At 40.0% G+C, this 14,020-nt stretch overlaps 1 protein-coding gene across 1 annotated transcript in view; it reads left to right on the top strand.

Moving 5' to 3' along the window:
- The first annotated feature begins 4,008 nt into the window (after positions 1-4,008).
- Positions 4,009-14,020, top strand: part of notch3 (notch receptor 3) — a 36,564-nt gene continuing 26,552 nt past the window's right edge. Inside the window, exons 1-2 of the mRNA XM_053612268.1 lie at positions 4,009-6,180; positions 8,146-8,212. Coding sequence (XP_053468243.1) covers positions 6,099-6,180; positions 8,146-8,212 — 149 coding nt within the window. The 5' untranslated portion in view covers positions 4,009-6,098. The remainder of the gene's footprint in view (positions 6,181-8,145; positions 8,213-14,020) is intronic.

Here is a 14,020-nt window from a genome sequence, read left to right as displayed (position 1 = left end):
CACAATGATCCAGACCACTGCTGTACAATTCAACTAAATGTCCAAACTCAGCAAAGTCCAACATGCACAACAATTTATTTCTCTGTTGTATTTTCATTCATTTACTGTATAAATATTATATAATGATACATCAGTGTTGTGTAAGTGTGGGGTTTTTTCTAGGAATGAGGGAACACAGAGAGAAGGGAACAGAAGAAAAAGAAAGAAAGGAAGGATTGAAAGGAAGGAAGGACAAAGAAGAAAGAAAGAAAGTAAAAGAAAGAAAGAAAGGAAGGAAGGAAGGAAGGACAAAGAAGAAAGAAAGAATGAAAGAAAGAAAGAAAGAAAGAAAGGACAAAGAAAGAAAGAAAGAAAGAAAGGAAGGAATGAAGGAAGGACAAAGAAGAAAGAAAGAACGAAAGATAGAAAGGAAGGACAAATAAAGAAAGAAGGAAAGGAAGAAAGGACAAAGAAGAAAGAATGAAGTATGTGAAGAAAGAATTAACTGGGGAAGGAAGGATAAAAAAAGAAAAGATGTAAGTGAAGGAAGGAAGGAGGATAAATCTGAAGGAAGGAAATAAGTAACAGTGGATGGAAGGAGAAAAAATAAAAGATGGAAGTATGAAAGGAAAAGGCAAAGGAAAGAAAGAAAGAAAGAAAGAAAAAAGTAACAGTGGAAGGAAGGATGAAAAAGAAAAGATGGAAGTAGGAAAAGAAAAAGCAAAGGAAATCTAATGATACATCAGTGTTGTGTAACTGTGTTTTTTTTTTCTAGGAATGAAGGAACAGAGAGAAGGGAACCGAAGAAAAAGAAAGAAAGGAAGGATTGAAAGGAAGGAAGGAAGAAGTTTATTTATTTAAACAGGAGAATGCCACAATCACAAGAATGACACTTATTATGTACCACAATACAAATTAATACATTTTTTTTGACTGGTTTTAATTCAAAAGAACCTCACAAATTATAATAGTGCATTATTACGACCACAAGTATGAGAATTACTCTGCATAAATCCGTTTAATTACAGCCTTTCTGTTTAACTCACTTTGATTGACATTGTTAAAGAGTGCTGTGCTTTTTATTCAAGTAAAAGCCACAAATCCATAATGACCTAAACATCATCGTTTTGCGTTGTTGTTGTTGTTGTTGTTGTTGTTGTTTTCAATTCAATAAAATGACACAACGGCTTGGATTGGATTTCTGACTCTCCACTAAAAAAAATAAATGTACGTTTGGAAAGCAAAACACAAGAATAAAAGCGCATCTGTTGAAAAACGGCCTGGTATAAAATAAAGGAGACTAGTCCTCGTAAATGTGTCAGCGTGTTAAAACTGAAGCACGTACAAACCTTGTGTAGTAAACAATACCACACTCCAGGGCCAAAATGTTCCAGGTGCTTGGTGAGTGAGTGAGTGTAAGCTTTCTTTTCAGGCGAACCCCAAAACACTTTCCGTAACGAACTTCGCTTCACTTAAACCACGCTTGCTTGCCGTTAATTTATTCAAGGACGGGTAGGGACGGTGGTGAGTGGGGGTCAGAGCAAATCTCTGAACGTTTTTGCGCTCCCCCTCTTTTTGTACTGTGCCTCCTGCGGAGAGAAACTGTGTCATAATGCAGCAGGCCTTTTCTTATTCAAATGCGCAGCATTGTCTCTGTAAGCGAGCAGCTCTGCTCGGTGCCACAGAACAAGCGAGGCTCTATATGTAGCGGTGAAAGAGTACAGCGGGGCAGGGGTTACAGAACCGGTGTCTACACTCACTTCCGGCCCACGGGCACCATCGTCCGTCGACTGATCACGCGATGCAGCGTGGACGAAAACACAAGCACAACCAAACACATGGCAAAGAGAGTCAGTTGTTTGTCTAAAAACCTGTGTATGATTCATGCAGGCTTTCATGAGCAATTTGATTCACGGAGTCATGTCGGATGTCACGTGGAGGCTTCGCTCGTCATGTTGTGCACAGGTCAGCTGGGCAGACGAACACGCTACACGACCGAGCTGAATCAAGACTTCGAGGGTCAGCGGTTTTCTTCCTGTAGTCAGTCGAATTTTAATAGCGCCACCTGCAGTACTGGAGCACTCATACACAACCACCCATGAGAAAGAGTTTCAGGGCTCACAAAGATGGTTTTGTTTTTGTGCAACCCTCGCAGACATCATCTCTGTGAAAAGTATGCTCGGAACTTTGAGAAGTCAGTGCTTCTCAAAGTGGGGTTCGTGGAGCATAACCCGGGGGTAGGTGGATACGTGGTGGACCCTAATTCCAAAACGTTTGATCAGTGGGTAAAGTGAATGGCATATCTTTGATCTTTGATGATGACTTGGATGAAATGTCTTGGAAAAATTGTTCAATCTTTAGAGAAGAAAAAGAAAAGAGGATGAACTTGTTTTGAAAGGAACGGAAGAAAGGAAAGAAGGAAGGAAGGACGGGAAAAAATGAAAAAGAAAAAGAAAAAACAAAGGGAAAATGGAGAGGAAAAAGAAGGCAAGGAAAGAAGGAAGGAAGGAAGGAAGGAAAGAAGGAAGGAAAAGCAGGAAAAAGAAAAGATGTAAAGGGAGACGAAAAAGGAAGGAAGGAAGGAAAGATGGAAGGAAAAAACAAAAAAAAATTTGAAAAGATGTAAGGGAAAAGCGAAAGGAAAAAGGAATGCAAGAACAGAAAGTAGGAAGGAAAGATAAAAAATGAAAAAGAAAAGAAAAAAGTAAGGGAAAATGGAGAGGAAAAAGAAGGCAAGGAAAGAAGGAAGGAAGGAAGGAAAGAAGGAAGGAAAAGCAGGAAAAAGAAAAGATGTAAAGGAAAGGGAAATTAAAAAATGCAAGAACAGAAAGTAGGAAGGAAGGATAAAAAATGAAAAAGAAAAGGGGAAAAAAGGGAAAAGTGAGCGGAAAAAGAAGGCAAGGACAGAAGGAAGGAAGGAAGGTAGGTAGAACAGAAAATAAAAAAGAAAAGAACAAATTGAAGGGAAGAGAGAAAGGAAGGAGAACTCGACAGAAGAAAGGAAGGAAGGAGAAAAACGAAGAAGGTAAGAAAGATTAAACGGAAGGAAAGGGGGAAGGAAAAAAAGAAAGCACAAACAGAAGGAAGGAGAAAACTGAAAAAAGAAAGGTAAAATGAAAAGAAAAAGGGAAAGGAAAAAGGAAGGCAGGAAGGAACCGGAAAAGAAAAAGATGGATGGAAAAAGACGGAAAGAACAGAAGGAAGAGAGGAGAAAATGGGAAAAGAAAAGAAAAGATCACACTTTCAATTTCATAACTGCTCACAAGGCTTAGTCCGTGTGTTCATAAGGTCGAGGCTGTGTTTGAGGGCGGGGTTAGGATTTTCACTTATCATGAATCCTATGGAATGTTAGGGGGTGATGAGGTTGATTTTTGTTGTTCACAACACAACGTTATAAAAGTTATTATATTTATTATTGCGTTTTTATCATTATGAACCTATTGAACCTATCCTATTGAATTGGATGGGTTTAATCCAAACCTCAATCATTCAAAAGCAACTCGGTCTATTAATATATCAACTTGAACCTAAGTTGTTTTCAAGTCCAGGAATTAAAACGCTCCAATAAATAGGCAAAATGTTATTGCGGAAAATAATATAACGAGAATAATATGTATATAGTTCATAAAATAAATCTGGACTAAAGGGGTCCATGGATTTTTATTTTATTTTTTTTACAGTTAAAAGGGTCCCTGACTGCAGTGGGTAAATAAATCACATATCTTTGATGATGACTTGGATGAAATGTTTTTACAAAATCTTTCAGTAATCTAGTAATGGCCTGTTTTCAGAAAAAATAAAAAGATGATGAACTTGTCATGAAAGCACAAATACAGGGTGTAATTCTTGGCATGGCCGGTCTTCTTGGAGCTCACAGGTCAGATCAAAGCGACACAGGATCTCAGTTTCAGAGTTGTGTTTGCTGAATTACTATTCATTACCAAGTTTTACAACCACAACAGTCAGGACTTGCACTTACATTAAGGGACATCTGCTTTGGGTTGCTTTAGTTTGTCCAGGTCTTGTCTTTTGCCCTGAATGCTTGAAGCAAACAAGTTATTTAAGTAATAATACTCCGAGGAAGGCTCAGAAAGCTTTTATTTTTCCTGGATCGGGGAACCTGAACACATAACTTCTCTCATAAACCCGGGATGTTTCATGTGGTAATGCTTTGCTCAATCCCTGCCATGAAGTCTTTAACTTTATTATTTGGAATAGGGAGTGTGGAAAATGTTCAACTTAAGTGAAAACGTGGGTATAGTGTGTCCAAATCTCGGTTAGAAGAGCACTTAACCGAGCGAAAGTGCAAATACGTCCAGACGTATGATTTTAACTGAAAGTAAAAGTTTAATAACAGGCATTTTTTCCCCCCATTTTGTTCAATTGCATAAGCGATCACATAACGATGTTATGTTAAGACAGTTGAAGTTAGAAGCAATGAGAAATGATGAGGAGAGAAATGGAGGGATGAAGAAAAGGAGAGGAAAGAAGGAACAGAAAGAAGGGAGGACAGAAAGAAGGAGAAATTTTGGAGGGGGGAAAAAACAAATTAAAAACGATGGAAGGAATAAAAGGAAAGGGAAACACAGGAAGGAAGGAATGAAGGAAGGAAGGAAGTACACAAAAATGAAAATGAAAAGAAAAAACAAAGGGAAAAGGGAGAGGAAAAGAAGGCAAGAAGAGAAGGAAGGAAGGAAAAAAACAGGAAAAACATAAGAAAAGATGTAAGGGAAAAGGGAAAGGAAAAAGAATACTAGAATAGAAAGTAGGAAGGAAGGACAAAACATGAAAAAGAAAAGAAAAAACAAAGGGAAAGGGAGAGGAAAAAGAAGGAAGGAAGAAAGGAAGGAAGGAAGGAAGGGGAAAAACAGGAAAACATAAGAAAAATGTAAGGGAAAAGGGCAAGGAAAAAGAATGCTAGAATAGAAAGTAGGAAGGAAGGAGAAAACATGAAAAAGAAAAGAAAAACAAAGGGAAAAGGGAGAGGAAAAAGAAGGCAAGGACAGATGGAAGGAATGAAAGAAGGTAGAAGAGAAAATAAAAAAGAAAAGAACAAATTGAAGGGAAGAGAGAAAGGAAGGAGAACTCGACAGAAGAAAGGAAGGAAGGAGAAAGAAGGTAAGAAAGGTTAAATGGAAGGAAAGGGGGAAGGAAAAAAAGAAAGCACGAACAGAAGGAAGGAGAAAACTGAACAAAAAGAATATTAAGGTGGAAAGAAAAATGGAAGGGGAAAAAAAGAAGGAAGGAAGGAACCGGAAAAGGAAAAGATGGGTTTAAAAAGACAGAAAGAACAGAAGGAAAGAAGAAGAAAACTGAAAAAGAAAAGAAAAGAGCTCCATAACTGCTCACACCACTGAATCCATGCGTTCAGAAGCTTGAGGCTATATGTTTGTGGGCGGGGTTTGGATTTTCCCTTTGATTATGAATTCTTTTTTAAAGAAATTAAAGGAAATCTAGAAAACATTTCTAATCATGTGTTTATTTGTATGACTTTTACATGGTTAAAGCAATGAACTGCTAGCTGGGTGAAATTTAAATATCTGTCATGATTTCGAAGTTTTGTAAGAAATAACAATGAAAATGTATGGGGTAAAAAAAAAAGTCTTGAAATGTAATTAAGCAAAAGTATGTTACAAAATATTGTTTATATAGCCTATATATATATATTTCCAATTATAACCAGAAGTAGAAGTGTTTTAAATAACACTTAAGTAAGATCACGAAGTAAAAATGAAGCGTTCTCCACCTCTATTCAGTGGGCGGAGGGATATCCCTGCTCTCACTGCTCGCTTTATTGCACTGAGGCCTGAGAAGGGGCGGAGTGATATCTCAGTGCAGGAGAGAAGGAGTTGGAGAAACTTTCCCCAAAAGTTGCTGGAGGAGATCGGAGTCGCACTGCGACCGCGGCCGAGCTGCACTGAGGAAATACGGCACTGGACTAACGCCGAAAGACGCTTTAAAAAAAAAAAAAAAAAAGAAGAAGAGAGTTTCCGCGAAAGAAAAAGAGAAACCACCCCCACTCTATGAGGCTGCTTTTTCAAAAAGTGATCCCTGGGAACTTCAGTCTTTTTCTCGATTTTTAAAAGGATGTATTATTGTTGACGCTTTCAACAGAGGAGATGGATAAGATGTCCACAAATATGAGGGATTACAGATTTTGGGTAGTGCTGTCAGTTTTGGGTCTCGTGCAGATGTCTGAAGGTGAGCTTCACTCTTTTTCTTCATTTGTTGCTTCATTGAAAGGAAGTTGCAGAGAACCTGCTCGCGCGGTGCGGATGGGATGGAGGGCACGCTCGTGCTTCTTTACTTCTTTCAGAAGATCTATATTGGCTTAGAAAAGCAGTGCGTGTTTTAGATTTGCCCATGCATTTTCACCAGATTTTTTTTTTTTTTTAAAGAAAGTGTATTTTGTTACCCTTGATGCATTTCCGAGTCAGTCCTATATTCTTTATTTAAAGTCCTTCAACTGCTTGGTTCATCACTTTGGGTTGGAGGAAATCCAACAGCAAGGATGAATGATGTATCTACTAATCTCTGTCGCGACTTGTGCAATGAACACGTTTTAGTAATATGCAAATCACCAACACAATATTATTTGCTCGGTATGAGCGTCCTGAGCAAGCTCGCGCGAGTCGAGTGGAGTTTCTTTGGAGGTGCGAGTCAGAGCTCTCGCGCTACAGTTGCAAAGAGTAACTCGAATATGCCACATCAAACAAAATGCAATGCAGTGTTTGCATTAAATCCTATGAAATGCACTGTTTATATTAAATCCTTAATGTATGTAAATGTATGATGATGTGTGTGTGTTCATTATAAGAGGAACCCGTTGTATCCATGCATAGTGCATACAGTAGATATAAGGGTTATTTGTGGCAGCTGGGCTATTTATTTATGTATTTATTTATTTATTTATTATGAAAGTCTGCAAGTAGGTAGGGCTGATGTGCATGAACATCTGAGTGCGAATATAATCCGAATTGCCCTGTTGTGAGTGAGTGATTGCAAAGCAGACCGTGAGAAAATATTGCACAGTCGTGAATAAAGCGCCTGGGGTGAAATCGGCAGCATGTTGAGCACCTGGGTTGCCAGATTGGAAGTGTTTTCAAAACCCATCACGCTTTTAAAACATCACTAGTTTACAGTCGACAAGTCGGAAGAGAGAGAGAGAGAGAGAGAGAGAGATTTAATACAGAATTTGGAGTGGTCTGATTTTGATCCGACCCTGATTTGCATGCAAAAGAGTATTTTCTAAATACCGGGCAACACTGAGGTTCGTACCGCGTTTCCACGGTACGTTTTACACACGTGGGGTTTTTAACGTGCTTTTCAAGAGGCAAACGTGTGAGATGGTTTGCCTTGTAATATAAGCTCTGTATGGGATTTATACCTGTGGGATTGCATGAGGATTTAGGTTCATGATCTGTAACTTTGGTACCCCCGCCCCCGTGTGTGTTTTACGAACAAAGAGCCATAAAGAATTGAACTTTGTATTGCGGTTCATTTGGGGGATGGGAGAAAGCTCGTGCAATTTGATCAAAAATTTTTTTTAGATCTTTATTAATGTTTCAAACGTAGCACAGCAATGATTTTGTTTGTTTGTGCGTATTTGGTGCTGTTTAATTAATCCTTGATCCATCCATCAAAGCTGATCCTTCATTCTCACGTCAAAACTTCGAGCTCAATAATAATAAATAAGTGTCCAAACACATGATTAGGAACTGTGACGTGTGACGTTTATGACGCAGAGTTCACATTTCTATCCTTTTCAAACAGATCCGATCAACAGGCGAGTGCTGGCATTCACGCAGTTCAGGAGCTTTGCGCAATTACGCACAAACTCAGCTGATAAGAAACAGCTCCAAAAGCGTGAACTCGACCAGACTTAAAGCATGAACGAGCTCTTAATCACGTTTTGAAGTCTTTGTGAATGAATCTGAATGGTTATCTCGTTTACACGTCCATTCACACAGAGATAACAAGCCAAAAAAGCACTGTGTGTGAGAGCAAAGGTGCCCAGTCAAAGCTCTGAAATGCAACACACAAAAAGAGAGAGAGAGAGAGAGAGAGAGCAAACAGTAGCAACAGCAACAACACAGAGTATCACTATGCAATGAGTGTGTATGTGTGTAAATGTGCCTGTGTGTTTTTTTTGTTGTCTTTCCTCAGGACTGCACTGCTTGGACGCACAAAGACCATGTGAAAATGGGGGAAGGTGTATTGACTCGAGATGCATGTAAGTTTCCCCGGTCGTGATTTAATTTTTTTTTTGCTCTTTTAGGAGTAGCCATCATTGTTTTATTTTCATTAGTGATGTAGTGGGAGGAGCAGGAAAGACACAGCTCAGAGTAACTGCACCTGTTAGCCACGAGCAAGCCTTGATAACGTCTGGGAAATGGCTCACTACTGCCAGTTTATTGACATTATTCTCATTAATATTTCAACCCTGATGTTTCATTGAGATTTTTTACTGAGAAACACATCACACAGGAGTTTATTTTCATTTATTTATTTATTTATTTTAAAGTTTCATAGGAGAACCTGAGCACTTACAGTCTGTGTTCATTATTGAGTCGGCCATATTGTCCATTTTAACTTGATCTCAGCCCCTTTAATGTAGTAATCCTACACTTGTTTTGGTTTTGGTCCATATCACATCATCTGACACGTTAGAACTTTTACTGTGAGAAATCTAGACATCCCACATACATACATTTCCCAATAAACCGTGTCCCAGTCGTGGCTTGATGGTTAATGCTTTGGGTTAGTTATCAGAAGGTTGGGGGTTCAAGCCATAGAACTACCAAGCTGCCACTGTTGGGCCCTTGAGCAAGGCCCTTAACCCTCTCTGCTCCAGGGGGCGCTGCATCATGGCTGACCCTGCACTCTGACCCCAACTTCCTAACATGCTGGGGTATGCGAAGAAAAGAATTTCACTGTGCTGTAATGTATATGTGATCAATAAAGACACCTTATCATTGTTATCTTTAGAGCAATTCCAGATAACTGTTTTGTTTTGTTTTTCCCTAAAGAACTTTTTTTTTCCAGTGGTTTCACAGGACATTTAAACATCTGTGGTCGGAAATGATTATTCAGTTCTTTCTAGCACCAACCAAAATGGTTAAAGTATCTTCAAAATGTTCTTTTGGGAACCAAAAGGGTTCTTCTGTGGCATTTTTGTTTTATAAAAAGGTGATAGTCAGTCAGTACTGCTGTGAAACAACTTAATGTTTAATCAGTAAAATGTCATTAGTACTTTGCTAGCAATATAGCTTCAGATTAGCACACTTAAGGGTTCTTGGGTTGTTGTTGTCCCTCTGGTAGAACCCTATAAAAGGTTGTTTTCCTTTCAGAGCAGGGTTCACGAAGAACCACTTTAGGATGTTAGTCCTGTACCATGTTTGTTCGGTACTACAAATAACCGAATAATCATTTCAGACCGTGTAAGTTTAAACGTACTTTGTAGCGCCCCAGTCCAAAATGATTGAGTAACCAGTAAATGGTTCTTTAGTGAAACAAAAAGGTTTTTGTATAACACAGCTCTGAAGAACATTTTTCCGTACTTTTTTTTTCTTTCTTTAAAGTTATGGTAAGTCAGCGTTACTGTGGAACATCATAATATTTACTCGGAAAAAATGTCATTAGCACATCGCTAGCAAGATATAGTTTCAGTTTAGCCGTCTTTGATGGTTAATCAGTTTGTCACTCTGCTGGAACCCTTAAAGGAAGGGTATAAAGTAGAAGCCTTTTAGGAATTTGGAAGTGTTAATCACCAAAAATGTTTCAAGATTGAAGGTAAACTTGCTAAACTCGCTGAAGTGTAAAACCAAGCAGTGTTTTTTTTTTTGTTTGGTTGTTGGGTTTTTTCGGCTAAAGTATAAATCGATGTGATTTTATGAAGCTATTTTGAAACTTTTGAAACGTAAAACTTTCCTTTAGCTGTTGAGTAACAGGAGAATGAACACACAGCCTACATCACAGTTCACAGTTAGCTTCTCAGGCGCTAACCTCTTCACCTCGCCTAACTGAATGTTTTGAAAAGGGAAGGAGTAGGTGTTAACGACATTAGCTGTTTCATGGGTACAGGTTAGCTGTTGTGATTTAGCCTTGGTCGTAAGTGTCAGATTGTAAACGAGGCTGTTGGATACACTTGCAGCTGTGCTGGAAAGAAGGTTGGAATGTTGCCAATCTCAAGGCAACGGTTATCATCTTTCTTTCTTTTCCGCGTTTTGGATTTTTTTGTTTTGTTTTTGGCACAGGCCCTCGTTCTCTGTTGTTTTATAGCGAACATGCTGTGTGGCTTTGAGGTGTTCGATCTGAGAGGCTGAATGGGTTGCCAGGCACATAGAACAACAATGTTGCTCAAGTCTTCTCATGTCTACTAGATGACACATGGGCCGCTTGCACCTGTCCACAAGATCCTTCAAGTGGCTGGGTTTAGAGAAATAAAGCTAAAACGTAGCAGCGACGCTGCTTTGCAGTGTTTTGGACTTTCTGGGTCATCCATTTCTACCGCTTCCCACAGCTTTTGTCTTCGCTCTGTATGCTAATGCAAAGTGATTGTTATCACATGAATGCCTGGGGCTGTTGTTTTAGCGTTCGTGCCTGATTTGAACCTTTGTATGCCCGTGTGTGTGCTTTCATTCATAATTAGGGTTTTTGCCCCCTAACACTCAGGAAAATGTGGGAAATCGTCTCTGTGGCTGCATATAACACCAGGCAATAGCAATTATGTTGTTGTTCAAACCGAAGACCCTACACTTACTCATATTGCACCATATGAAGAATCCGCAAGCTGTGGAAACAAATGAAATGGGATAATGTGGTTATTCGGTATAATAAGATTTGCCCTCATAGCTCTCTTTTATAGTCACTTTATTAGCTCTGTAATGCATGACTACTACTTGACTTTAAATATAATATGCTGTGCCACAAGAATGTCCTTTAATCTAAAAAAAAAAAAAAAAAAAAAGCAGACATGCTTTGATTTAATAAGCTTTTTTTTTCATTTGGAGAATATCCGTGATCTCGGTTTTAAACTGCAGTCAATTTACTTCATTTAAGAGCCCTACATCTTTAAAGCATTTCTAATTTAATGTTTAAACCAACAGGCACGCTGCGAGTCTTTCAGCGCATACTTTATCCGTAACCCATTTGCTTTTGTCTTTGTTTTCTGTCCCTCGAGGTGTTTTGTTTTTTTCCTGCTTCTTCTTTCCTTCTAAGTTCAGTCTTTTGTTCCCGGTGAATGTTGTATCCTCAGGCGCACTGTTATTACCTGGTTACTGACCAGCTCATGAAGAATGAGCTCTCAGTTCAGGTCAAACCCTGAAACGTTATGCAGACTCACAAACAGGGGACAGGTGAATAAGAATGGCTATAATTACATTTAATCATCTTGACACGACGCTTTTTTTTCCAAGCGAGGAAGAATCAAGACGAGCACAGAGTTTTGCTCGTAGACCCAACGTTGGGTTTTCCATGTCACTCGTACAGAACTAATGCTGGATTCGATCTATATTCTTACCAGTGCTCCATCTAAGGGGGAGTCGGATAGATAAAAAGGTGAGCGGTTTGCTTTTCCTGCTTTCAGATCTCCAATAAAGTAATACATCGGCTATAAAAGACGTGGCCGCTTTAAGACACCCAAGCCGAAAGCACATATGTAGAACACGAACAGCCAACCCTGTCTTTTAATCATTACACATCAGACATCAGGTTCAGCGGTATTAAAACGTGTAGGTAAATATTTAACAGGGTTTATGAAGCTCCTTTGACCTGTTTCTCGCATACTCGAGCACAGAGGCATACTTGGTGTGTCTCATAACAGGATATGTAAGTAATTAAAATCCAAATTGAAAGTAGTTGTCCTGTAATGTTGTATTTTTGGACCCACAGAGAGGTTTTTTTGTTTTGTTTTCTGTTTTAAATAAAAGCTTCTAATAGAAAAGGGGACAGTAAATGTCATACTACAGCGCGGTAACACGACCATACCGAGAGGCTTGACTCAGGAGAGCGGTCGAACTGGCTCAGAGAGCATCAAGCTCGCACCACCACACCTCCTGCCTCTTTCTCCAGGGAACGTGGCGTAACCAGATCCAAAACTGCAGAAAAGGACCATTTATTCTTTTAGATACCAACGTGTAACCTGGCACCGCAGGAGGGGGAATGCGAGAAAAGAAAAGGGTGAATGAGGATGCTGGAAAAACAGGCAAAAGTAATGGATAAAGTGCAGGCAACTAGTAGCACAAATTAGAAAAAAAACTTGGTAGATATTTTGTTTAGCAAATTGATCTTGCCATGCCAAATTGCTATGAATTGCTAAGCGTGCTTTTTTTTAAATAGATTTTTTTTAGGTTGTTTAGACTTCATGTTTACCTTCTTTCTTTCTAAGCAGTCTCAGGTGACTAATATTATGTGAATTGTGCCCCGGGACAGCTATTGTGACTGCCCTAGTTATCATGGTACTTGACTGCTTTATTGGTCTGACACCAAAGACTAACCTGTCCGGTCTGTGACCTACAATTTATGAAAATACCACTCTTTTTTCACTTACTTGTGCCCCTTTTCACTTCGTGGTGCGCTGCCCCTAGAATTTTAGTGGCCAGCGTAGTACCTGACAGCTTACAGAAGTAATCCCTGAGTAACTCTCACCCATGAGTGCTTGCTCACAATAGTCCACAGTCATATCGGTGGAGGGTTACTCTTAGGGTTCACGTTCTTCGTGGGCCATCACCATGTCAAACGGTCCGGTCTTATTTGGTCAAGTCTGATGCCGTAATGCTTTGTTGAACTTGTATTACGTTTAGAAGCATTGACGTAGGTTGAGGTCTTAGAACTTGGTACACGGTCCATCATGCTTCAAGTCAGTCTTCTGCCGAGATCCGAATCACAAAGTGTGACATAGCACTTGTTGGTGAGTCTAGGAATGTGAGTCTAGGTGAAGAGTCAGGAAGTCTCACTGGAGTGCCTGTTTCGGTAGCCCCCTGATCTCATCCCACCCCTGTGTGGAGTGCTTACAAGCAAGCAGCGTTCAACTGTGGGATAAAGTCCCAGCTGAAGCAGCGAGATAATTAGGCAGATTGTGAGGGTGTCATTCAGAGAGGCTCCAGCTGGAGGAATAGGGGGGTGTCTAGGGGGTTGAGCCGGGATCCAGGGGACAGCTGGTGGATGTTGTGATGGTAATCCACTGAAGTCAGCCCTTTACAAAAGAAGAGTGGAGGGCCAGGTGCTGCCTTTGAGTGGCCTGCTGCCCCATGCCGAGACAGACAGGCTCATGGAGGACCGGAGGTGGAGGCCTCTACGCACACACATACAGACACAGTGAAGAGATGTGGAAGCTCATCTTACCAGACGGATGACGGCTTCGGTCACTCTCTTGCGAAGTCTCTAAGAACTGTGGGTTGTAGATAAAAGAACGTCGTCAGCAAACCCACAAGGCGGAGACGAGTGTTTTCTCTCGTCTCCCTGTTCCTCGGTTTGAGAATGAGTACTGTGTGTTGTTCATGGTGGTACCCTGACCTCAGTAGTAAAGTGAGTCTTTAAATTGAGGATTGGTTTGATGATCCGTGGAATTTCTGTGTCTTGAGAACAGATGGATGTGGCCAGAGGCATTCAACAGACACTGCCTGTTGCCTCAAAACATCTTCTATGTTCGTTTTTAACCCATAATCGCTACTATTATTTGATTTCTACGTTTTAAGACTTAGCTACACGCAAAGCAAAACGCATAACTTCTGTACAGTCTTCACTGCCTGCTCATTAAGACACATTTGGCTTCATGCAGCTTGTTCATCCTACTTTCTTTTTGATGGATTAGGGAGGAATGTTTAATAAGATTTCTTCCTCTCCGGCTGTCTCGAGCACTGTCCAGTGGAATGCTTTGAACAATATTTTCGAGCGACTCTAAATTGACATAGCCATGTAGGCTTGCACCAATATTAGTTTGCATTCATCTGATGGACAGATTGAATCAACCGATCCAGTGTACAGTAAGCTGGAGAAACCTGGTAAACTGCACTCTGCTTGGACGCACGTCGAGACCATA

The sequence above is a fragment of the Ictalurus furcatus genome, chromosome 24 (genome assembly GCF_023375685.1).
Source record: "Ictalurus furcatus strain D&B chromosome 24, Billie_1.0, whole genome shotgun sequence".
In the NCBI taxonomy this organism is placed as follows: Eukaryota; Metazoa; Chordata; class Actinopteri; order Siluriformes; family Ictaluridae; genus Ictalurus; species Ictalurus furcatus.
This window is presented reverse-complemented; position numbering and strand designations above follow the sequence as displayed.